The sequence below is a fragment of the Dreissena polymorpha genome, chromosome 8 (genome assembly GCF_020536995.1).
Source record: "Dreissena polymorpha isolate Duluth1 chromosome 8, UMN_Dpol_1.0, whole genome shotgun sequence".
In the NCBI taxonomy this organism is placed as follows: domain Eukaryota; kingdom Metazoa; phylum Mollusca; class Bivalvia; order Myida; family Dreissenidae; genus Dreissena; species Dreissena polymorpha.
The window spans coordinates 84,882,481-84,906,959 of record NC_068362.1 but is presented as its reverse complement, the minus strand read 5'-3'; the positions used below and the strand labels follow the sequence as shown (position 1 = coordinate 84,906,959).

The 24,479-nt window shown below is 36.7% G+C and overlaps 1 protein-coding gene across 5 annotated transcripts in view; it reads right to left on the bottom strand.

The window, feature by feature from the left end:
• Window positions 1–1,045: 1,045 nt before the first annotated feature.
• Window positions 1,046–24,479, bottom strand: part of LOC127841208 (uncharacterized) — a 73,051-nt gene continuing 49,617 nt past the window's right edge. For 2 of the 5 annotated variants that reach the window (XM_052369870.1, XM_052369874.1), the window contains exons 14-21: window positions 20,205–20,352; window positions 18,732–18,878; window positions 17,979–18,008; window positions 11,150–11,258; window positions 8,067–8,400; window positions 5,853–6,015; window positions 3,401–4,669; window positions 1,046–3,254 (exon numbers count right to left, since the gene is read on the bottom strand). In XM_052369870.1, the coding sequence (XP_052225830.1) occupies window positions 4,560–4,669; window positions 5,853–6,015; window positions 8,067–8,400; window positions 11,150–11,258; window positions 17,979–18,008; window positions 18,732–18,878; window positions 20,205–20,352 (1,041 nt within the window). In that variant the 3' untranslated portion in view covers window positions 1,046–3,254; window positions 3,401–4,559. Of the gene's footprint in view, window positions 3,261–3,400; window positions 4,670–5,852; window positions 6,016–8,066; window positions 8,401–11,149; window positions 11,259–17,978; window positions 18,009–18,731; window positions 18,879–20,204; window positions 20,353–24,479 lie in introns of all 5 variants that reach the window. The other 3 variants (XM_052369872.1, XM_052369873.1, XM_052369871.1) reach the window with 3 other exon arrangements.

Genomic DNA, 24,479 nt, shown 5'->3' with positions numbered 1-24,479 from the left:
TTGACCCCCGGAGTCCTGGAGTTGGTCTGAAGTAAAAATGCATTAGCCCTCGGCTATTTTGCCGGTTATACACAATTTATGTATTTTATACCTTATAAAAGCAATCTTCGTAGTTTCGTAAATTTAAACAACAACAGAACTCTCCAAATTATTCAATCGTTTCGCGTTGCAACGCTTTATAATTTTTAGGTTTTCAAATTGTCAAAAGATACATATAATGGTTATATTGGACTATGTTAAATGTTCAGTAATACTGTTTCCTCACAAACATCATAACTAAATTTGCGAATCTGAAACAACTTTTTTCAATTTTGTCAATTTACCAAACCGTGAAGAGATCCCTTTAACCCATTACCACTTAGATACCTATTTCGATGCATTTGCAGTCCCTTAGAAAATATTATTTAATTAAAGACCTTTCTTGCAAGATTCAAGTTTTAACGGCTTCATTTTCAAACCTTAGATACTGATGAGCAGCAAACAGCAGAAAAACCTGAACAGACTGCGAGTCACTCACAGGCTGTTCTTGTTTTATGCTGTTTGCACATAGCCATTTTCATTTTGCTTCCGAGTGGGGAAGCATTAAGGTTTCCCATTAGAAGTATATTAGAAAAGAAACACACCTTACGTCTATTACTGCATGTTACCGTACATGGACATGCATTATTATGCTCATCATGTCCAATGTTCATGTGAGACATTTAAATGTTTCCATGCTACAAATAGAATCTGAGATTGGTATGGAGAAATTGCTTACTGAGATATGTTACTTGGTTTGCCCAGAAGAACAACTAAAACAAAGACCAAAGATCTATGTACAAACCAAAGATCTATGTACAGACCAAAGATCTATGTACAGACCAAAGATCTATGTAAAGACCAAAGATCTATGTACAGACAAAAGATCTATGTACAGACCAAAGATTTATGTACAAACCAAATCTATGTACACACCAACGATCTATACGAAATATTTGTTTTACCTCACCTGCAGTCACGTGACTCAAATCTTGTATTGGCCGGGCGAAATTCCATGAAAACTGGATAACTTTTATCTTTGTTTATTTATAGATCTTTGCACAGATGAACAACAAAAACAAAGAACTGTTCAATTAAATGATGCTTTTCATTAACAATCAATAAAACATTCAATCCAAAACAAAACAAAATAAAATTCTATTTGAAATAAAACAAAACATAAAATGAACACAAGTAATGTCCTTAACCTGATTCCGATAATCTAACTTGAGGCAACATATATACAACACATTCAATATTGCGCAAAGAGTATCATAATACTGTACAAACAAGAGAATCCTGTAAAGATGCAGGAGATATATTAATTCTAAATGACTGAAGAAGATAAATCTACTGAAAACTAATAAATATGAGATTAACAAGACAACAATATTTTAATACCTCATCCATTGAGAAAATGACTCTGAAACAGGACAAATTTGTGCCGAGTGAAATTCAATATATCATGGAATAAAACGAATAAATTAATTATAATCTTTATAAACCGGTAATTCAATTTTTTCATAGGTTTTTTAATAACACTTAAATGGAACAGACGTTCGCCAGTGTGTATATGTATCTGGCAAAAATATGTGTGCTTCACAATAAGCAAATGAAATGCAAATACCTGGTGGAAATTTTCAACATTTTTTGGTTGTTACAAAATTCAACATGAAACAAAAGATGTGCTTGTCAGAAACACAATGCCCCCTTTTGCGCCACTTTGAAGCCATATATTAGACCTTTGACCTTGAAGGACGACCTTGACCTTTCACCACTCAAAATGTGCAGCGCCATGAGATACACATGCATGCCAAATATCAAGTTGCTATTATCAATATTGCAAAAGTTATGGCCAAGAAGTTTTCGGTCGGACACACAGACTGACAGACGGACTGACGGACAGTTCAACTGCTATATGCCACCCTACCAGGGGGAATATTAAAAAGACACATTTCAGTGATGTAAATGAAGACTAGATTAACTCATTACTGGGCATGTAATTATATTTGCTCTAATATTAAGTTACAGTGTGAAGGCAGTTAAATTTCTTTGAACATCAGTAATTTATAATAAGTAATAGTATAACAAATTCAGTAAAGAGCAAACTCCTTATGAAACAGGAATTGTTACTATGCCAAGATAAAATGTAGTTGTATTACAGGCCGAGTCTAAAGCAACATTATACACCAAATAAATATTTGATACATTATGCATTGTAATAAAGTTTCATACAGATAACGTTGAATGTGTACATCCAATGCATAAACTTATATGAAGTGCTTATTTTATAGATTTATAATTTGATGGTGTATCTTAAACCATGGAAATACAGCATGCAGATAACATAACATGTTTTATTTTCAGGATCAATCTTTTTGATGAAAATGACTTCTTAAAAATACTGAATACTTTTCCAGTGTACCCACGATTTAGCATTTAAAAAGTTGCAAAAGTTGTACAAACACAGACAAAAACGTGAAATATAAAACAATACAGAAACAATCACTTACAAACATAATAAAAACTGGAGCATTCAATATGTAAGCTTAAACAGTTTTTATAATGAAACATAAAACATTGATATAAACTAGCATTAAAACATGTATATCGCATTTGCACATTGACATCTGCAATGATTTTAAAATACCTGTATTCTCCAAATATTTTACCCTGTTCCACCAAACTCTCAAACAAACTATTAAATAGTGACAAGAAACTGCAAATTTGAATCCAAAACATATAGTTCTCTAACTACCATCCTATTACATTCATGTTCTGACAAAATACTGCTGGAAACAAGACTACCTGTATAACGTAATACCAGTCACTTGTTTACTCCTATGATAATTCTAAGGCTGTTTAAAAAGAAAATCACAAACACTAAAGAAATGTAATATCTGTGTCATATGGATCAATGAAAAACATCTTATATACAGTTAACATTCTATGATAAGGTCATGGTCAACAAATATTGAATATAAAACGCAACATGATGGTGAAACAAGATGTGTTTGTGAAACACAATGTCCCCCTATATGATGTTTGACCTTGTAGGATGACCTTGACCTTGTGAAGGATGACCTTGACCTTGACATTTCACCACTCAAAATGTGCAGCTCCATGAGATACACATGCATCCCAAATATCAAGTTGCTATCTTCAATATTGCAAAAGTATTCATAAAATAAGCGATTTGGGCCACATATATTTGACCTCTGACCTTGAAGGATGACCTTGACCTTTCACCACTCAAAATGTGCAGCTCCATGAGATGCACATGCATGCCAAATATCAAGATGCTATCTTCAATATTGCAAAAGTATTTATAAAATAAGCTATTTGGGCCACAGATATATGACCTCTGACCTTGAAGGATGACCTTTACCTTGACCTTTCACCACTCAAAATGTGCAGCTCCATGAGATACACATGCATGCCAAATATCAAGTTGCTATCTTCAATATTGCAAAAGTATTCATAAAATGAGCGATTTTGGCCACATATATTTGACCTCTGACCTTGAAGGATGACCTTGACCTTTCACCACTCAAAATGTGCAGCTTCATGAGATACACATGCATGCCAAATATGAAGTTGCTATCTTCAATATAGCAAAAGTTATTGCAAAATGTTAAAGTTGGCGCAAACAGACAGACCAACAGACAGGGCAAAAACAATATGTCCCCCACTACTATAGTGGGGGACATAAAAAACAACATATAAAATATTTAATCTCAAAGATAATGCCATACAAAGAACACATCAGCTACCACATACAATTTGAAGATAAAACATGATTCTATAACAAAATTGGACCGACCATGCATCCACAAGATCCTACAAATAAGTTTTCCCCTAACACTGTGCTTACTTTCATGTTCTTTCTTAATCTAAAGTTCCCCTGAAACACTGTTCTGATGTTTGTGCTCTCTATTAATCTTCACAAATACAATAATCTTATTGATTAGTTTTCAAACATTAAATAATATACTAGATTACACTTTATTGTTCAAATTGTTCCAATACTTCTGGTCACATGTCCTGTAATTTTCCAAAATTAAAAATTAACAGATTTTCCAGTGAAAATATATTCCCTGAAAACTTATAACTTTGAATATACAATAGATAATGGCACATTAACAAATTAATCTGAGAGTGCAACACAAATTTGCAGCAAATCATCAAGAAGTCCTTGTTGTTGGAAGTATCTCTACATTTTAACAACATCACTTTCAATTGTGATAGCCATTATAATTGAAACAACATAGCCAAAATTATTTTAATTGTTAATCATTAAATGCATTTATTCGATAACGCTGAACAAAACTACACATATTGCAAACATCAAAACCACATAGCCTTGCATTGCTGTTTTCGCATCATAATTTGAAAATTGCAAATTTGTAACATCTAGCTGTATTTACTTAGCTCTAATCACTACACACAAAATTTACAATTTTTACCGTCTTACATATGCAAATAAAAAATGTTAAAAAATGACCTATACACAACACTTCACATTTAAGCCACAGGCAGAATTATATTTTCAATTTCTGAATCTTCAGTTTTCTGGACCCTGGTCCTGTTTCCTTGGTTACGCTTTTTCTGGTCTGGTTACCATCTAAGAATATCAAACTGGGCTTCACACCTGGGACAAACAGATTATACATTATACGAGCCACGCTCTGGGAAATCGGGGTCAAATGCATGCGGATATGTGCATTTAGCCCTGTTTTCCCGGACCAAGGCTCATATGTTCAAACAACAATCTGAACAGTGTAAAAACCTGGCACCAGCCTATAAGTGCTGCACAACTTGTTAATTGTAAATAGGACATGCCTCATTTTCTCAGTTGTGTATAGATCAGAAAGTAGGATTTTCTTACTTTAAATACAAAGGTAAACGTAAATTACTTAAGCCTATCAAACATATAGCAGGCAAGAACTCAGATGAAAAGTGGTTTCTAACACATTATTCAAGTTTTTTTAATAGCTATCAAATAACAAAAGCTGTCTCTACGGAAGACATATGCCCCCGAAAAACACTTTTTTTAAACCTAAACGCAGATTTGTAAACCTAAACGCGGACCCTAAGTTCAAGGTCAAAGGGATATGGAAAGGCCTTGTCCATATACACATGCATACCAAATATGAAGGTTACATCTGAAGCGACATAGAAGTTATGAGCATTTTTCGAAACCTAAACGCACAAAAGTGTGGCGGAAAGACAGACAGACAGTGCAAAAACTATATGCCCTCTTCGGGGGCATAAAAAGCTGAACTGACCACTGTTTTATGATGCATATGTGAATGAAGAAAAATAATTTGAAGAAATATTGAGGATTTCAAAGAACTAATTATGTGTACGTTTTTGCAGGACTCATATCTGTTAAGTTTTGAAAATGTTTTCTACCTTGTTGACAAAACATAGTGATTGTTTAATTGTTAAAATCTCAATACTTTGTTTCTCCTGCCCAGCCCCACCCCCTCCCACAGCAAAGGAATGGAAATTTACCGGGACACCACCGCTGATGGCCTTCATATTTCTTTACAGACAGATCCTAGAATGTAAGATTCACAGGTTTGTGCAAGAAATGTTTAAAGGAACAAGGCGGGGAAACATAGCCGAATGTTAGAATTTCCCCCCAAAACAACAAAACAAAGACAGAATACAAACTAACTGAACAAGTGAACCTACTGACCTGTTTATCACAGAGATAAATTTATTTTATTGTCTGTACCCGAGGTACATTAGAGCATACTAATAAGTTATCGCCCAGGATACTTTGGAGTAGTACCTGATCTGACAACGACCGTATAAATGGTACTGACCTGAATGTCCCAGAGATGTGAGGTACCTCTCCAGACTGGCAGGCTCCACCATGAGCTGGTCCCCGTGTTGCTGTGTCCCTAGGGGAGGGGACATGAACCGAGGCAGCAGCAGGCCCTGCTGTATGTCACGAAGGAGGCTCAGGGAGCGGTCCATGTAGGGCAGCTGTGAAGTGAAACAAAGAAGTGGTATCGTGGACACAAAACAGAAAATGTGTCAACCTTTTGATTGGGAGATTTTAAATTTTGATTCAGACAAGCAAAACTAAATCAGTTAATTGAGACGCCTCATGTGAAAATGGGTCTTTTGCTGGCGTATCTTCCGGTAAATTTATACACCCATTCCCTAAAAGACATGTTTAAAACAAGATATGTGTTTGTCAGAAACACTATGTCCCCTTTTGCGCCGATTTGAAGCTATATATTTGACCGTTGACCTTAAAGGATAACCTTCACCTTTCACCACTTAAAATGTGCAGCTCCATGAGATACACATGAATGCCAAATATAAAGTTGCTATCTTCAATATTGCAAAAGTTATTGCAAATGTTAAAGTTGGGGCAAACAAACACACAAACAAACTAACAGACAGGGCAAAAACAATACGTCCCCCACTATAGTGGTGGAGAACATAAAAATCCCTAATTGAATGGACTTTATTTGAAAAAGTGTCTAGTGATTACTTTATCTTAATTTTATTTGGATATAATCTGACACAGTATGTAACTATAGTTGATAGGATTAAGTTTTCATAATTTGAATAATGATAAAGAGTTATATTAAATATGTTTTTCCTAGTAAATAAGTGGACTTTTCATGAGAAAAATGCCCAATCCAGAAATTGCATTCTTAACAGAATGGTCATAAAAAAGCCTGTTTGCAGTCTGCTAAAAAGACCAAGAAACCGCGCTGCATATGGCATAAGAGACATTTTGCAGGATGTGGCTTAATTAACAAGCAAATTCATTGAATTGATATCCCCCGCCAATATGCTTCTGGACACAAACGTGTTATATTTGACACTAAAAAAGCATTTTTTTAAGATACTAAGGGCCATAACTCCGTTATTAACAGATGGTGTACAATGCCATTTGGCGGGCATCATCCTCTTATCCATATATATATATACATGTACTCATATCAAGTTTCAATCAAATCCGCCAAAGCAATTCTAAGATATGGCTCCGGACACAAAAGTGCCGGAAGGACGGACGGAAAACGCCAAAACAATATCCCTCCAGGCGGATGGCAGCGGATAACAAACGAAGCATGTAGCTGAAGGACCTGTCACTTAGATGGTTCGGGGAGCGGTCAATGTATGGCAGCTGGAAGAGAAACATGGAGAAGGTTTTTAAAAGAAGAGCTTTGCCACAGATATAACAGAGGGTCTTACTTCACCTGATTTCAAGGATAAATATTGCTGAAGACTTAATCAGGTGATCTTATTTTTGACCACACTATCAGGATTCAATCATGACCTTCATAAAGTAAAGATACAAATTCCAACCAAATTAAATCAGAACTGAGTCATAAATGTGGCACTAGAGAGGTAAGATACTTTTTAAAGATAAGACTTGATGTCCTAGTTACACTAATATTCCAACATGTCCACAGTCAAGATAAACATTCTGACCAAGATTCATAAAGACTGAATAATAAATGATGCCATGAGAGTGTTAATAATCAACCTAGCTATTGTCTAAATAACAATTCTGACCAAGTTTTATCACAACTTTGTTCTCTAGAGTGGAAACAAAGTTTTCCTAAAATTTGTCTTTTGACCTACCGGTAGTTTTTCAACACACAAGGTCTCTGTGGTGTAATGGATATGATGTCCACCTAGCAACCGGGAGGTAATGGGTTCAATCACCAATGTGGAAATGTTCTTTAGAACCCATAGACAACAAGTACTGGGCCTAGTCCCAGGAAACGGACTTGAGAGCGTTTCATATAACCCTTAGGCGTTCAATGCAATCCAGCTACAATAAATAGGTTTAAACTAACACACAAGACCCTGATTCAAACTGCCCAAATATTGTCGAGACAAACATTCTGACCAAGTTGCATTAAAATGGGATAAAAAATAATGTGGCCTTTAAAGTGGTAACCAGCTTCAAGTTGACAATACACATCACACAATGACGGACATAGAGTTATCACAAAAGATTAATGATCAGTTCAGCTATTGCTTACAACACAGATACTCTAATAAAATACCTTCTTTCTGCCAGGATAAAGTCTCGACTTGCGATCAAACACGATTTTCAATTTCAGTTCACCAGCGCTGAGAGGGCCACTGTGTCTAACCTTCACCGACAGCGACTGGTACAAATCTCTAAGATAGTCACGAACAACCAACAAACCCTCCATCTTGGTCATACTGTCATGTAACCTGATGCATCGACCACTCCCATCGCACTGATTCACAGCAAGACTCTGCGTTGGGAACAATACTGTGTCCTTGAACTCACTCCGAATCTCTTCAGCGTATTCAAGTTTTCGCTGTGAGGCGAGGGCGTTCATGAATGATCTCTTGACATCATCGTCTATGCTACAAGTGTGTTTATACGATTTTAATGCTCATATTTTATTCCCCAATAAATATGACCACATATATACCACCTGGAAAGCGAAATAAAATGAGCCTTGATGTGGGAAAACTGGGCTTAGCCCATGTGCTTAAAGTGTCGTTCTACTTTGAAAGTCACAGGCTTATTAGGGACAACACTTTCGGCTTTAATTGTATGATTCTTTTAAAAGAAGTCTCTTCTATAATGGAAATATCAAATTCAAGCTGAAAGTGTTGTCCCTTGTTAGCCTGTTTGGGCTTCACATGCTAATCTGAGACATCACTTTCAGTTTTATTTGTATGATTTGTTAACAAGAGGGCCAAGATGGCCCTAGTTTGCTCACCTGAGAGGAGTCGGTTCATTCTTTCCCAAATGTCAAACTTTACCTTTGTCCAGACAAACATCCTGGTCAAGTTTCATCATTATTGAACCAAAACTCTGGCGCATGGAGTGTTTTTGTTTTTGTAAGATTTGACCGTTACCTATATTTTGAGTTGACCCTCCTAACCAAACATCAAACTTTGCTTACACAAATAAATATAATGACCAAGATTCATAAAATCTGAAACAAAATTGTGACCTCTAGAGTGTTTACAAGGATTTTGTACAATATAATGAAAATTTGGACAATCTAAGGGCAATAATTATGGCATAAATTATGTGATTTTGCTCATTATCAAACTTGCCTGAGATCTTTCAGCAACTTTGATAAAGAATACTTTAGAAATGTGAATGCTAAAGTGTTTACAAACCAAATGTGGAAGGACAGACGGCGGACAAAGACCAATCCTAAAACCTCACCTGAGCAATCAGGTGAGCTAAAAAGTGTGTTTCACGGATCTGAGCCATTTTTCAACTTGTCAGAGAAATCAATAAAACCAATGTATTGACTAAGTTTCACGATGATTAGGCAAAAAATGTGACTTCTATAGTGTTCGATCACAAGGTTTCTCTCTTGTCACAAGGAAAACTGCCCCACCCCCCTGGCGGCCAAGTTGTTTTACCAATAGGGACCATTTGCGAACTCATCTCAGATATATATAAAACCAATCTTTTCACCAAGTTTCATGATGATTGGGCAAAAAATGTGATTTCTAAAGTGTTCACAAGCTTTTTTTACTGTATAAATATAAGAAAACTGCCCCCCCCCCCCCCCGGCAACCATGTTATTCAACTGACCAGAACCATTTACAAACTCAACTCTCGTATCAAGGAAACAAATGCTCTGACCAAATTTCATGAAAATTGGGCAAAAAATGTGACTTCTACAGTGTTCACACGTTTTCACAATATACATATAGAGAAAAATGCCCCGCCCACTGGCGGCCATGTTTTTTCACCGATCTAGACCATTTTCAATCTCGTCCGAATTCAAAAAAACCAATGTTTTGACCAACTTTCATGATGATTGGGCAAAAATTGTGACTTCTGGAGTGTTTACAAGGTTTCTCTATAGCCAAATAAGGAAAACTGCCCCGCCCACTGGCGGCCATGTTTTTCAACAGACCGGAACCACTTTTGAACTCAACCAACATATCATTAAGGAAAACATTTTGACCAAATTTCATGAAATTTGGGCCAAAAATGTGACTTCTACAGTGTTCACATGTTTTCACTGTATACATATAGAGAAAAATGCCCCGCCCACTGGTGGCCATGTTTTTTACCGATCTGGACCATTTTCGAACTCGTCCGAGATATCAATAAAACCAATGTTTTGAGCAACTTTCATGATGATTGGGCAAAAATTGTGACTTCTACTAGAGTGTTTACAAGGTTCCTCTATAGCCAAATAAGGAAAACTGCCCTGCCTACTGGCAGCCATGTTTTCAAATGGACCGGAACCACTTTTGAACTCGACCAACATATCATTAAGGAAAACATTTTGACAAAGTTACATGAAGATTGGGTATGAAATGTGACTTCTACAGTGTTAACAAGGTTTTTCTTTTTTTTGACCTAGTGACCTAGTTTTTGACACAGCATGACCCAGTTTTGAACTCGATTGAGATATCATTGGGACAAATCTTCTGACCAAGTTCAATAAAGATCTGACAATAAATGTGGCCTCTAGAGTGTTTAAGAACAAATGTGGACGGACAGACGACGGACAAAGACCGGTCACAAAAGCTCACCTGAGCAATCAGGTGAGCTAAAAAGAAGTCTCTTCTAAGGGAATATCAAATTAAAAAGGAAAGTGTCGTTCCTTGTTAGCCTGTGTGGGCTCCACATGCTAATCTGGGATGACACATTTGGCTTTAATTGCATGATTTGTTAAAAAGAAGTCTCTTCTAAGGGAATATCAAATTTAAGTGGAAAGTGTTGTTCCTTGTTCGCCTGTTTGGGCTCCACATGCTAATCTGGGATGACACTTTATGCACTTGCTTTAAGTCCATTTATACCAGAACGCCCCTCATATGATTTTTCATTACTTCTCATGTCATTCATGCATTTCTTTATGTTTTCGGAAAATATTCAGCCACATCCTGAGAAAACTTGGCTTAATGCATGTGTGTAAAATCCAAGATAAGCCAGTGCAGTCCTCACAGGCTTACCAGGGACAACACTTTCCACTTTATGGAATTTGTTAACAGGAAATCTCTTCCAAATGAAAATGAAGTTAATGTGAAAAGCGTCATCGCAGATTAGCCTGTGCAATCTGCACTTTAAGCACATACATTAAGCCCCATTTTCCCAAAATGAGGCTCCATTTATATCGTAGATACCCACCTGAATGTAACTCGGTGATCTCTGTACATCTGGTGGACCAGAATGCAAATGTCTAGTTGCTCCTGATCAAGGCAGACAAGCATCATATTGGACGCCACAGAGTGAGGCTCTGAAGAACCAAATGTGTCGTGTTCTGAGAAAACTGGGCATAATGCATGTGCGTAAAGTGTCGTCCCAGATTAGCCTGTGCAGTCCGCACAGGCTAACCAGGGTCGACACTTTCCGCTTTTATGGTATTTTTAGTTTCAAGGAAGTCCCTCCTTACCAAAAATCCAGTTTAGGCGGAAAGTGTCGTCCCTGATAAGCCTGTGCGGACTGCACAGGCTAATCTGGGACGACACTTTAAGCACATGCATTAAGCCATGTTTTCTCAAAACAAGAACCAAATGATGTTGATAGAATGAAAAGATATTCCTAAATTTTGTTAATGAACATGTAGAAATATAATTACTAGTACCGGTATCTTTTAGAATTCCTTCAACCATTCAAGGATTCTTTTAATATTATCAAGGGTTATTACCTGTATTATACTAAGACTGGAAAAGCCTGGCAATTGCACATGAGCAAGATGCACATATTTCCTTAACAGGGATGGGCAACATTATAGCAATATGAGCATGCAAAGGTACATAAAATTTCAACGAATTTGGGTAATTTATTCATGTAACATTACACAGAAAAGTAGAATTCCATTGAAAATGTCACATTTATTATCAAATGGAAATAACCTCCTGACAAATTATTGGAGCAGAAAAACCTGAAGATATAGACAGTTACTATAGAGACTGACTGGGTCTGCATATAAAATATATTACAATTTAGATCATGTTTATGTCCAGGATCAAAAGTAGATAGGAATTATTATTCAAAGAATAATTCCCCAACAAAATGATGGCCCGGAATTACCTCACAAACTGAACATGTCCATCCAAAAGAAAAGTGCCTATACTCTTTAATCAATTAATGCAAAAGCTAAAGTTGGAACAAGCAAATTCGTAGAATTGATATCCCCTGCAACATATGCTTTGTTTGAGGATGGGTGCAAATCGGACGGATGAACATACTGACAGATGGACGGACGGAGGACTGCGTGCATCATCCTCTTATCCATATATATACTTATACCAAGTTTCAATGAAATCCGCCAAAGCACTTCCAAGATATGGCACCGGACACAAAAGTGACAGACGGACAGCTGGACAACGCCAAAACAATATCCCTCCGCCTCTGGCGGGGGATATACACTCATACCAAGTTTTAATTAAATCCGCCAAAGCACTTCCAAGATATGGCTCCGCACACAAAAGTGCCTATAGTAATAAGCATTTATTCAAGATACAAAGGGCCATAAGTCTGGTTTTAACAGATGAAGTACAATGCCATTTGGCGTGAATCATCCTATTATGCATATATATACTCATACGAAGTTTCAATGAAATACGCCAAAGCACTTCCAAGATATGGCTCCGGACACAAAAGTGACGGACGTACAGCCAGACAACGCCAAAACAATATCCCTCCGCCTCTGGCGGGGGATATATACTCATACCAAGTTTCAATGAAATCCGCCAAAGCACTTCCAAGATATGGGTCCGGACACAAAAGTGCCTATAGTGAAAAGCATTTTTTCAAGATACGAAGGGCCATAACTCTGTTTTTAACAGATGGTATACAATGCCATTTGGCGTGCATCATCCTCTTATGCATATATATACTCATACCAAGTTTCAATGAAATCCGCCAAAGCATTTCCAAGATATGGGTCCGGACACAAAAGTGCCTATAGTAAAAATCATTTTTTCAAGATACAAAGGGCAATAACTCTGTTTTTAACAGATGGTGTACAATGCCATTTGGCGTGCATCATCCTCTTATGCATATATATACTCATACCAAGTTTCAATGAAATCCGCCAAAGCACTTCCAAGATATGGCTCCGGACACAAAAGTGCCTATAGTAAAAAGCATTTTTTCAAGGTACAAAGGGCCATAACTCTGTTTTTAATGCATATATATACTCATACAAAGTTTCAATGAAATCCGCCAAAGCACTTCCAAGATATGGCTCCGGACACAAAAGTGCCAGACGGACGGACCGCTGGCCGGACGGACAGCCGGACAACGCCAAAACAATATCCCTCCGCCTCTGGCGGGGGATAACAAGCTGTTTTGTGACCATTTTTTACCTTTGACATCTTACTTGACCTTGCCTTTTGAAGGAAGGGAAATGGTGCTCCACACAAAAAATTGCATTATGATCCTGAAATTTGGTGGTACGTTCACAAAGAATTGCATGATAAATACAAAAATAAGTCTGGACCCTTAATCTTACAAGCACATATACTTAACCATTCTTGCTGCTACACTGGACCATTTTTGCTGCTATATTTGACGATCAGCTACTGCTATACTAGACCATTCGTACTGCAATACCTGACCATTCTTACTGCTATATTTGACCATTCTCATTGCTATACTTGACCATTCTTACTGCTATATTTGACCATTCTCATTGCTATACTTGACCATTCTTACTGCTATACCTGACCATTCTTACTGCTATACCTGACCATTCTTACTGCTATACTTGACCATTCTTACTGCCATACTTGACAATTCTTACTGCAATTATTGACCATTTTTACTGCTTGACTTGACCATTCTTTCTGCCATACTTGACCATTTCTTACTGCTATATCACACTTAGTCATTATCATTGGACCAGATTAAACAGACACAAATCCACCAAAGGGGGATGCTGCACATCAAGTTACATTAAATATGGATTGTGTGTGTCTGAGATACAATTGGGAATGAAAAGCATGACATAAGGAAGGACTGACATCAGAAATGATTATCTGAAAAACTGGTTCCAGACTCATGCACACTTAATTCCGTCAAACATAGAATTTGGACGTACAGACACATCTGTAACTAGACTGCAACTGCAAAATATCACGGTCCGTTATATCGCGTTATCCAATATATCGCAAATCGGCTATGGCTCCCAAAAATCTGACGAGCATAATCCCCATATGACATGTTTTAATCTGAGAATTTGCTGAGATCAAAATCCGTTTCAAGCTAGTCGGATTAAAATTTAATTGTATGCATTTGAAAATACTTACATGGAATAATGTTATGTGTTATACCAATGACTAACATATGGATATAACACATATTTCAATAAGGTAGGTAAATAGCGTGTTTTGGGATTGCCAAACTATGTTTATGCATACATATACATGCATGAATGACCTGACAAGTTATATAGCGCGCCGGATATATCATGGTCGCAATCTTTGGACCCCTTAAACCGCGATATATTGGGAGTTGCTGTGTAGTGTGATTTTTTGGTCAAATTTAAGGCCCCGTTCCCAATGAACAAGTATACATTATTCTCAAAAGACAGTCTAAAATTCATACAAAATTTTAATGTGTTTCTTTACAATTTTACACACATTGAGGTCATTAAACTACGAACATTTGAGCAACATCCACCAAATAGTTAACTGAGGAGCTGCGCCATGAGCGCATGATACGCCCGTCGTTCGCCAATGAAGTAGTAAGGTAATAAATAACCCTTTGAATCATTTTTTTACTTCAGTTGGCAGAAGACAGCTGGAATATTTGTCAAAAAAATATGTTCAACTCACCCATTTGAGTATGTGTGTATGGAATTCCAATGTTCCAGTCAAATCTCATCCAGTTGAATATGTGAATACTTGATAATTTAACATTGTAACATGGTAAATCCGATACGGTAGGACAGTCAATGAAATCACGAAATTTTGACGAACAAAGTCGCATAACTCTGGAACGACAATTCAGAATTCCGTCAAAAATAAAAGGGGATCAGGGTTTATGAATATTAAGATTGTGTTAAAATTTGAAAAAAATCCATCGAAGGATATTTGAGCTACGGTAGGACATTCCATGAAATCACGAAATTTTGACGAACAAAGTCCCATAACTCTGGAACAACAATTCAGAATTCCGTCAAAAACGAAAGGGGATCAGGGTTTATCAATATTAAGATTGTGTTGAAATTTGAAAAAAATCCATCGAAGGATATTTGAGCTACGGTAGGACATTCAATGAAATCACGAAATTTTGACGAACAAAGTCCCATAACTCTGGAACAACAATTCAGAATTCCGTCAAAAACGAAAGGGGATCAGGGTTTATCAATATTAAGATTGTGTTGAAATTTGAAAAAAATCCATCGAAGGATATTTGAGCTACGGTAGGACATTCAATGAAATCACGAAATTTTGACGAACAAAGTCCCATAACTCTGGAACGACAATTCAGAATTCCGTCAAAAACGAAAGGGGATCAGGGTTTATCAATATTAAGATTGTGTTGAAATTTGAAAAAAATCCATCGAAGGATATTTGAGCTACAGTAGGACATTCAATGAAATCACGAAATTTTGACGAACAAAGTCCCATAACTCTGGAACGACAATTCAGAATTCCGTCAAAAACGAAAGGGGATCAGGGTTTATCAATATTAAGATTGTGTTAAAATTTGAAGAAAATCTGTCAAAGGATATTTGACGTAGCGTACGACATTAACAGACGGACGGACGGACGGACGGACAGACGCGGGGTATACCATAATACGTCCCGTCATAGACGGGCGTATAAAAAACAGTTGAAAACACAAGCTTAAGGGGACCATTATAGATCTAAGAGTGGTAAAATGGACAAAAGCAATATTCTGCCAAAATTCCTTTCTTAACTTATATTCAAGATTTTAGCCAAAATTCCTTTCTTCACTACCATTCAAGACCTTTGAGAGGACGCAGTGGTGTAGTGGATATGGTATATGCCTAGGGATCGGGAGGTCACCATGAGTTCGATCCCCACAGTGGGAGCATTCTTTAGATTTCCCCCATAAACACCAAATACTGGTTCTAGTCCCAGGAAACGGACTTGAGAGCGCTTCAAATAAGCCTTAGGCTTCTATGCAATTGAGCTTAAATAAATAGGTTTAAGGTCATTCAAGAGTGAACAATTGCACAAGATCCATTCAGTAGCTAAAGGGACCGTCAACCACAAACGACGAACAAAAAAAGTTCTAAAATACTGCATTTTTTTAGAATTATTATTTTATATTGATACAAATATCAAGACTGATATATTACAATACTTGAAAAAAGTTTATATTTTCAGTATATTCGGTAATAAAATTTTGCAATGTGAAATCGAAAGTACATCACGAACATAGGTGACATAACGATATACACACAATAAATAACGCAAGTAGATTGATCATTTTATATATAAAATATATACAATCAGGGGTTTTTTTTAGAAAAAGGGGAAGACGCTGGACGCTGGGTAAAAGGGGAAAATCGAGCGCGAAAAAGACATATTTGGGGAAAAAAAACAAACTATTCATTTCAATGTCTATAACTCGCCTACAGACTTCAGGGTTTTTTTTAGAAAAAGAGACATGTCTCTGACCTTTTTGTTCTTAAACACATGAACAAGTATGATATTAAAGTCAAAGTCCTAAATAAAATTGCAGGGGTAGATCTAATAATGGGAAATGTTTTCAACTGGGGCCGGGGAACGATTTCAATATTGTGATTTCAATTTCATGATGAATGGGTTGACGATCTAGATCTGCTACAGTATTGAAAGGGAAAGGTGCGGCAGCTGCCGATTGTCTACTTTCACTTTCACAATAATCCGACAGTATTAATCGATGTTGATTACATGTACCTCGAAAATCCTGCTGGGTTTCAACGGTTTTTGATGATTAATTCTTAAAAAATGTGTCAACGCAATTAATATTTTCCAAGTCCGAACGTTTTATTTTGTTCGTGTATGAACGCCAATTGTGAGACTTTTTTTCTATTTTAACGTTTATACCCATCTTAGCTTTTACATAACCCGGATGAAAACTCGACTGGTTTCCGGTAATTAATTGACGAATCACCCTTCTCGCGCAAGACCGGAATCCAGTAAAATAGTCACATGATTAATACGATTAGTTGCCCGGTTTCCATGACGTAATTTAATAGCTATATATAGAATCACTGGGATTCCCAGATTTGAGTGTTCTTCGGGAGAGAGAGAGAGCGAGATCGTTGTACATGGTACAAATAGGATAAGTGTCGACTTCCCAAAAGAAAGAAAAAAACATTCTTTGAGGGTAAAATATTATATTTTGGTGAAAAATTATATTTTTGGAGGGGAAATGGTAGTTTTAGGGGAAAAATTCTGGTAGGGGAAGACGCCGATTATCGGCGTCAATAATCGGCGTCACTTTCTTAGTAAAAAAAACCCCTGACAATTCACTACGCATGCACAATTTGCACTCCTGGGTTTACCACGTGACGATGATGATCAACCTACTTGTGTTTTTTTTAGTTAACTGGAAGTTAACTGTACCCAGTAAAATTGTATTACCGAATATACTGAAAATATGAAAACTTGTAATGCTTAATGTCTGGCACAGAGTGTAAGGGAAAAACAATTTTGACATGACAATATGCCCTTCAGCTTCTATACACCCTAAAGGGAAGTTGCATAAAACAGTATAATCAAGATAAGGTAAGTAGTCCCAGAGATTTTATGGAATAACAAAGACACACAGAAGGATAGATTGACATCAAGTTTGATGGATACAAATATCAGAAAAAATTGTTTCACACCAAAACAAACACCATTTCAGCAAAATAAGATTACAGATGGACAGAGCCAAGACTACATGCTCTAGCATTTAATGGATCATAATTTTGTTACTTCATGATATATAATATATTTTGTCGGTAATAAAATGGGTAATAAAATGCACCTTCACAGGCTCTTACCAAATTCTTCTACAGTCAACTGAGCTCTTCCTAAAAATGAGAATGAAAATAAGAAAGATATTAATTTACATACATATATATTAAACAAGACTATTGCCAAGCAATATATGTCCCCTGACGGCTCCACCATTGTCAGATTATTATTTTTTTTTAATTTGTTGCCATAGCAACCAGAGTTCTTGACATAGCAACAAAATGAAAAGACGTGCATAATCTCCATATTGCCATCTATCCATGTTTCAAGTTTCATGAAAAAATATTAAGAACTTTTTAAGTTATCGCAGGATCCAGAAAAGTGTGACAGACTGACTGACGGACACACAGAGCGAAAACCATGAGTCCCCTCCGGTTTCACCGGTAAGGGACATGAATCATAAACACTTCTTTCTAACAAAAATAAATAAAAATTGAATTGGGATTATTTTTTACAATTTCTGTTTGGGATTGTCTAGTTTGCTTTGGGATCGGGTCTGTATTATGGCATTTTTTGCATAGCAGAAAAATCCTGCATGCATCTAGCAAAGTCTCCCCAAAATTAGGCTCAATACAACAACATACCGTCTGGGACGAAACTTTCCTATTTAATAGTTGTATTTTCTGTCCAAAGGAGCCCCTGGAGCTTAATTGCAGCCTGAGCGGAAATTTTTGTCCCTGATTAGCCTGTGTGGATGGCCAAGCCTTATCTGGGGAGACACTTAATGCACATGCATTAAGCCCAGTTTTCCCAGAATGAGGCGCAGAATAACAACGTACCATACTGGAAGATGAGACTGAATGCAGTTTTGAGTATCTGGAAGGCCTCAGTAAGCCCTCCCTGCTCTATCAGCTGATCTACAAGGGGCCCAAACAGAGCAATAACCTCTACCTTGGTCTCACATGGGAAGTCACAGATGGCAGTCTCTGTAAAATATAATATTTGATATGATTAGAAATTATTTACTCAATAACCCTTCACCACTGAGATACGTATTTTGGCGTGTTTGTAGTAAATAAGGAAAATCATGGAAAAAATATTATGTTTTCCATGATTTTCCTTATTCACTACTGACCTAAAACTTGCTTATTTATTTATTTATGAAAACTTACCTTTTATAAAATTCATAAATAAAGTCAATGGGATTTTTTTTACTTTGCATATGGCTGAAATGCCTCCTACAAATAAGACCTACATGATGGACGTATTTCTACAGGAGAAATTTGTATTTTGTTGTGTTGATTACCAGATATTCTAAGAGGTTAACCACATGTTTTCTAGAGTGACAGCCTGTTCAGTCAACAAACAACAATGACAAAATACCTTTATATTATATATTATATATATATATATATATATATAATAAAATAGTATAAATGCAGCACTGTTAAATGACAATCTAATATCAAAGTTTTACTTTTTTGATAAGTCATTCTAATTACAAAATATTTGTTCTTGTTTATGAGCTAACAAGCAAATCTTTGCCCTTCCGATGGATGGTGAAATGTATGTGCAAGGGACCTCAATGGCCAGTGAAAACACAAGTTTTTGAATGCACATGAATTTTTACACTTGTTGATTTGAGCTTAAAGTATGTGCAGTCTGCAAAGGCTCATCAGGTATAACACTTTCTGCCTAGTCTGGATTTAAGTTTAGAAAAGACTTCCTTTAAAGTACAAATTCCAACAAAGGGGAAAGTGTTATTCCTGATAAGCCTAGGCAGACTGCATATTACAATCTAGGACGAAACTTTACACACATTTATAAGGCCCAGTTTTCCCACATTGCCTCTCAATTTATCATCTGCATTGACAAAAGCCATACATCAAGACATATTATTACAAGAACAGAAACAATCAGACTTATTTATTGTGCTTATCTCCTTCACGTTCTGGACAATCAACAACGGTCCAACTAATCCTAGTTGACACATTAATTGTTATAAACATTATATGATTAGAAATTATTTCCTCAATAACCCTTCACCACTGAGATACGTACATTGGCGTGTTTGTAGTCCCTTAGAAAGCTAAATTTTATTCAAGACCTTTCTTTCCAGATTCAAGTTTTAAAGGTTTCATTTCCAACCCTTAGATACTGATGAGCAGCAAACAGCATAAAACCTGAACAGCCTGCGAGTAACTCGCAGTCTGGTTTTATGCTGTTTGCATATAGCCATATTCAATTAGCCTCTTGAGTGGGAAAGGGTTTACACACTGTACATGAATGCAGTCACTATATAGTGCACATACCAATGATGATTTGAGCAGCTTCCTTGGCCTGACCTGTGTTCAGACAGCAGGTGATGGCTGCCTGCAGCGCCACAGTACCTGGGTTTCCAGCAGGATTTCCCACACTGAGGCAACCCCGAGCTTTACTCACCCCCAGCACAGTCAGGGCCTGCAGTGTTTATTGTCATTCAAATTCAGGACCGTTTGCCGTTTTACCGCCAAATTGCCAATTGAAAACAAGAGCTGTGTTTGTGAAACACAATGCCCCCTACTGCCCCGCTTTGAAGCCATATATTTGACCTTGAAGGATGACCTTTCACCACTCAAAATGTGCAGCTCCATGAGATACACATGCATGCCAAATATCAAGTTGCTATCTTCAATATTGCAAAAGTTATGACCAAGATTAAAGTTTTGGACAGACACATACAATGACAGACAGACAGGCCAAAAACAATATACCCCCGATCATTCGATCCGGGGACATAATAATATCTATTTTTCGTAAATGGCAACTTAAAATTCTCATCTCAATGTTCCATTTTTTTACTTTTTAAAAATAAATCTCAACATTTAGTTCATCACCACCTTATAAAGTTGGACCTTATATGTAGTAAATATTATAAAATAAATAAAACACTTCTATTCTCAATTTTACAGTAATTGTCAGCAAAAATTAATTATTTCAAAATATAAGTCAAAATGGCGGGCACTTTTTCCAAGCAAAAGGGAACTGAGATATTTTTTTCCCAAAATGGTTTATAACAAGAGGGCCATGATGGCCCTGTATCGCTCCACTGCTGAAAAAAAGGCTGAAACAAATATTATCGGCATGTGCAAATACTTAAATATAGGCCCTATTTAAGCACATGTACACTTTTGTGACCCCCTGGGCTGGGTCAAATTTAACCCCAGGGGCATAATTTGAGCAAACTTTGTAGAGGACTACTATATCTCACTACATACAAAATGTGGTAGCCCTAGATCCTAGAGTTAAGGACAAGAATATTTTAAAAGTGTTCACAAAATAAGCAAGATATAAGCGTATATAATGTTCAATTTTGTGACCCGCGGGTCAGGGTCAAATTTAACCCTAAGGGCATAATTTGAACAAACTTGGTAGAGGACTATAAGATGTTACTGCATACCAAATTTGGTAGCCAGTCTGAATGGTTTTCGACAAGAAGATTTTTAAAGATTTCACAAAATAGGTGCTTTATAAGCGTCTATTCAATTTTGTGACCCCCCAGGGCAGGGTAAAAGTTTACCCCAGAGGCATTATTTAAACAATTTTGGTAGAGGTTTATTAGATGTCACTACATACCAAATTTGGTAGCCCTAGGCCCGATGGTTATGGACAGAAAGATTTTAAAGTTTTCACAAAATAGGCCCCATATAAGCGTATGTTCAGCTTTGTGACCCCTCGGGCAGGGTCAAATTTTACCCAAGGGACATAATTTGAACAAACTTGGTAGAGAACTATTGGATGTCACTACATACCAAATTTGGTAGCCCTATGCCCAATGGTTATGGACGAGAAGATTTTTAAAGTTTTCACTAAATAGGCACTATATAAGCATATAATCGATTTTGTGGCCCCCAGGGCAGGGTCAAATTTTACTCAAGAGGCATAATTTGAACAAATTTGGTAGAGGACTATTAGATGTTACTACATACCACATTTGATAGCCCTAGGCCCGATGGTTATGGACAAATAGATTTTTATAGTTTTCCCACAATAAGGCTTATATAAGCATATGTTCCATTTTGTGACCCTCGGGGCAGGGTCAAACCTGACCCCAAGGGCATAATTTGAACAAACTTGGTAGAGGACTATAAGATGTCACTACATACCAAATTTGGTAGCCCTAGGCCCAATGGTTATGGTCAAGAAGATTTTTAAAGTTTTCACAAAATAAGCCCTTTATAAGCATATATTCAATTTTGTGACCCCCGGGGCAGTTTCAAATTTGACTCCAGGGGCATAATTTGAACAAACTAAGAAGAGAACTACTGTAAAACCATTACATTTTGTGTGGTACGAATTTTCGTGGATTTCGTTGGTCCGCTGAACCACGAATTCAAGTACCAACGGTTACTTAAATATTTTTAATCCAAAATCGGTCTTTTCCGAATGTCATTTGTACTTTTTAAATCAAGCACGGTATTTAAACTATACATAACGATTGTTCTCTTTTACGAGACGTCGTCAAATGAACAGTTTGCAGATTTATCACATATGTCAATTAATGCCAATTAAAGTTAAAAGAGACATAACGGTTTTCACACGTGTATTTTGAGGACCTTATCACTCAATTGTTACTACTAGGGGACCGATTGCGCTGATAATTGCAAATATTGTCAAAACAACATTGATAGCAATTAGCGAGCGGGGACCCACAAGTGGGCCGCTTTAGTGCTCTTATCGACAATTATCGGCAACACTTTCATGCTTCAGTGCACATTAACCGCAAGTCTTGCTGTCAACACAGATTAGCAGATTATGCTTCGTTATTACTCTGGTTGTTTTAATAAAAGTTTAATTATTATGACGGTCAGTCTTCCCCGAAAATTAAAAATAAACAAAATTTATTATCAATGAATTAGTTGATTTTTATTTGAAATCCACGAAATTACGTGTCAACGAAATAGTTGGTTTTTATTAAACCACAAAATTTCATACCGACGAATTTCTATACGTTTACAGTATTACATGTCACTACATACCAAATTTGGTAGCCCTATGCCATACAGTTATGGACAAGAAGATTTTTAAAGTTTTCACAAAATATGCCTTATATATGTTCAATTTTGTGACCCTCTGGGCAGGGTCAAACTTGACCCCAGGGGCATTATTTGAAAAAACTTGGTAGAGGACTATAAGATGCCACTACATACCAAATTTGGTAGCCCTAGGCCCAATGGTTATGGACGAGAAGATTTGTAAAGTTTTCACAAAATAGACCCTATATAAGCATATGTTCAATTTTGGGACCCCCGGGGCAATGTCAAATTTGACCCCAGGGGCATAATTTGAACAAATTTGGAAGAAGACTATTAGATGTCTCTACATACCAAAATTGATAGCCCTAGGCCCAATGGTTATGGACAATAAGATTTTGAAAGTTTTCACAAAAAAGGACTTACATACACTACGTCTAGCGCGATTTCTGCCATCCACCTCACTCCCACCATGGACATTTTTTTGTAAGCGTGGAAAATCACCGTGTATTCATCATGATAGATCGCGTCAACAGTGGCTGAACACCCCCGGCGTTATCGGGAAATCGATCTCACGGTGGACCACCATGATCGCGGTGGACCACCGCGGCCTCGGTGGTTCACGGTGAAATACAGGTAAATGTGAATGAACATGTATATTTTGATATTGCAGACCGTATAATTTTTGCAAAGTTCTAGAATGTTTTGTTACATTTGTATACATTGTAACTTGATTGTTAAAAATCATCATTATTTTCTATTGATTACCCTCATTCCAGAATCATTTGACATGTCGTACATCGAGCGTGATGTGCTTTATGTTTTGTTTCTACAGTTTCTGCGTGAAGATTTACTTGTTGTTTATTTAAAGAATTGTTTGTCTTTGTTAAAATTTCGGAAATGCTTTCTCGTTCATACACGTATAGCTTGCGGTATCCGGACAAACGTCACCCGGACAATCGGCACCCTATTTAAAGTACCCGGTCATAGCTATATATATGGACAGAATTGTTGCGATAAAAAGTACCATCTCCGTGTATTGTGGTGTTTTCAAATTATATATTGTATACATGTACATATATTTTGTTTGGGTGTTTGAGGTTGATTGGCCGCGCTTGAAGTAGTACATCGGATGCACCGGTTTGAATTTTAAATCGATTCACGCTTGTAATTGATTAAAACAAGCGACGACGTTAAACTTTTCGTTAACAAAATTTCAAATTTGGAACATTTAAAAATCGGTGAAACGAAACGTATTTGTAAATTGTGACGACACATAGCGGTAATTACGGGGATAATTAGTTGATAGCGATTACATAATTATTTCATCAAGCAATGTTCAACGTAATCTAATTGCAGAAAACAAACAACGTGAAAAATAAAACCAGCCGACAATATTCGCGGCGATTTTCAATAATGACGATTAAATAATAATTTGCGAAAAATAATGAAGATCTAACAGTAACCGATAATTGGTAAGCGCGGGGAGATAAAATAAATTTTTAATATATCACTTCAGTCCGACACTGATTGAGAAAAACGCTCTAGGCCACGATGTTGCACAAGTTAATTGAC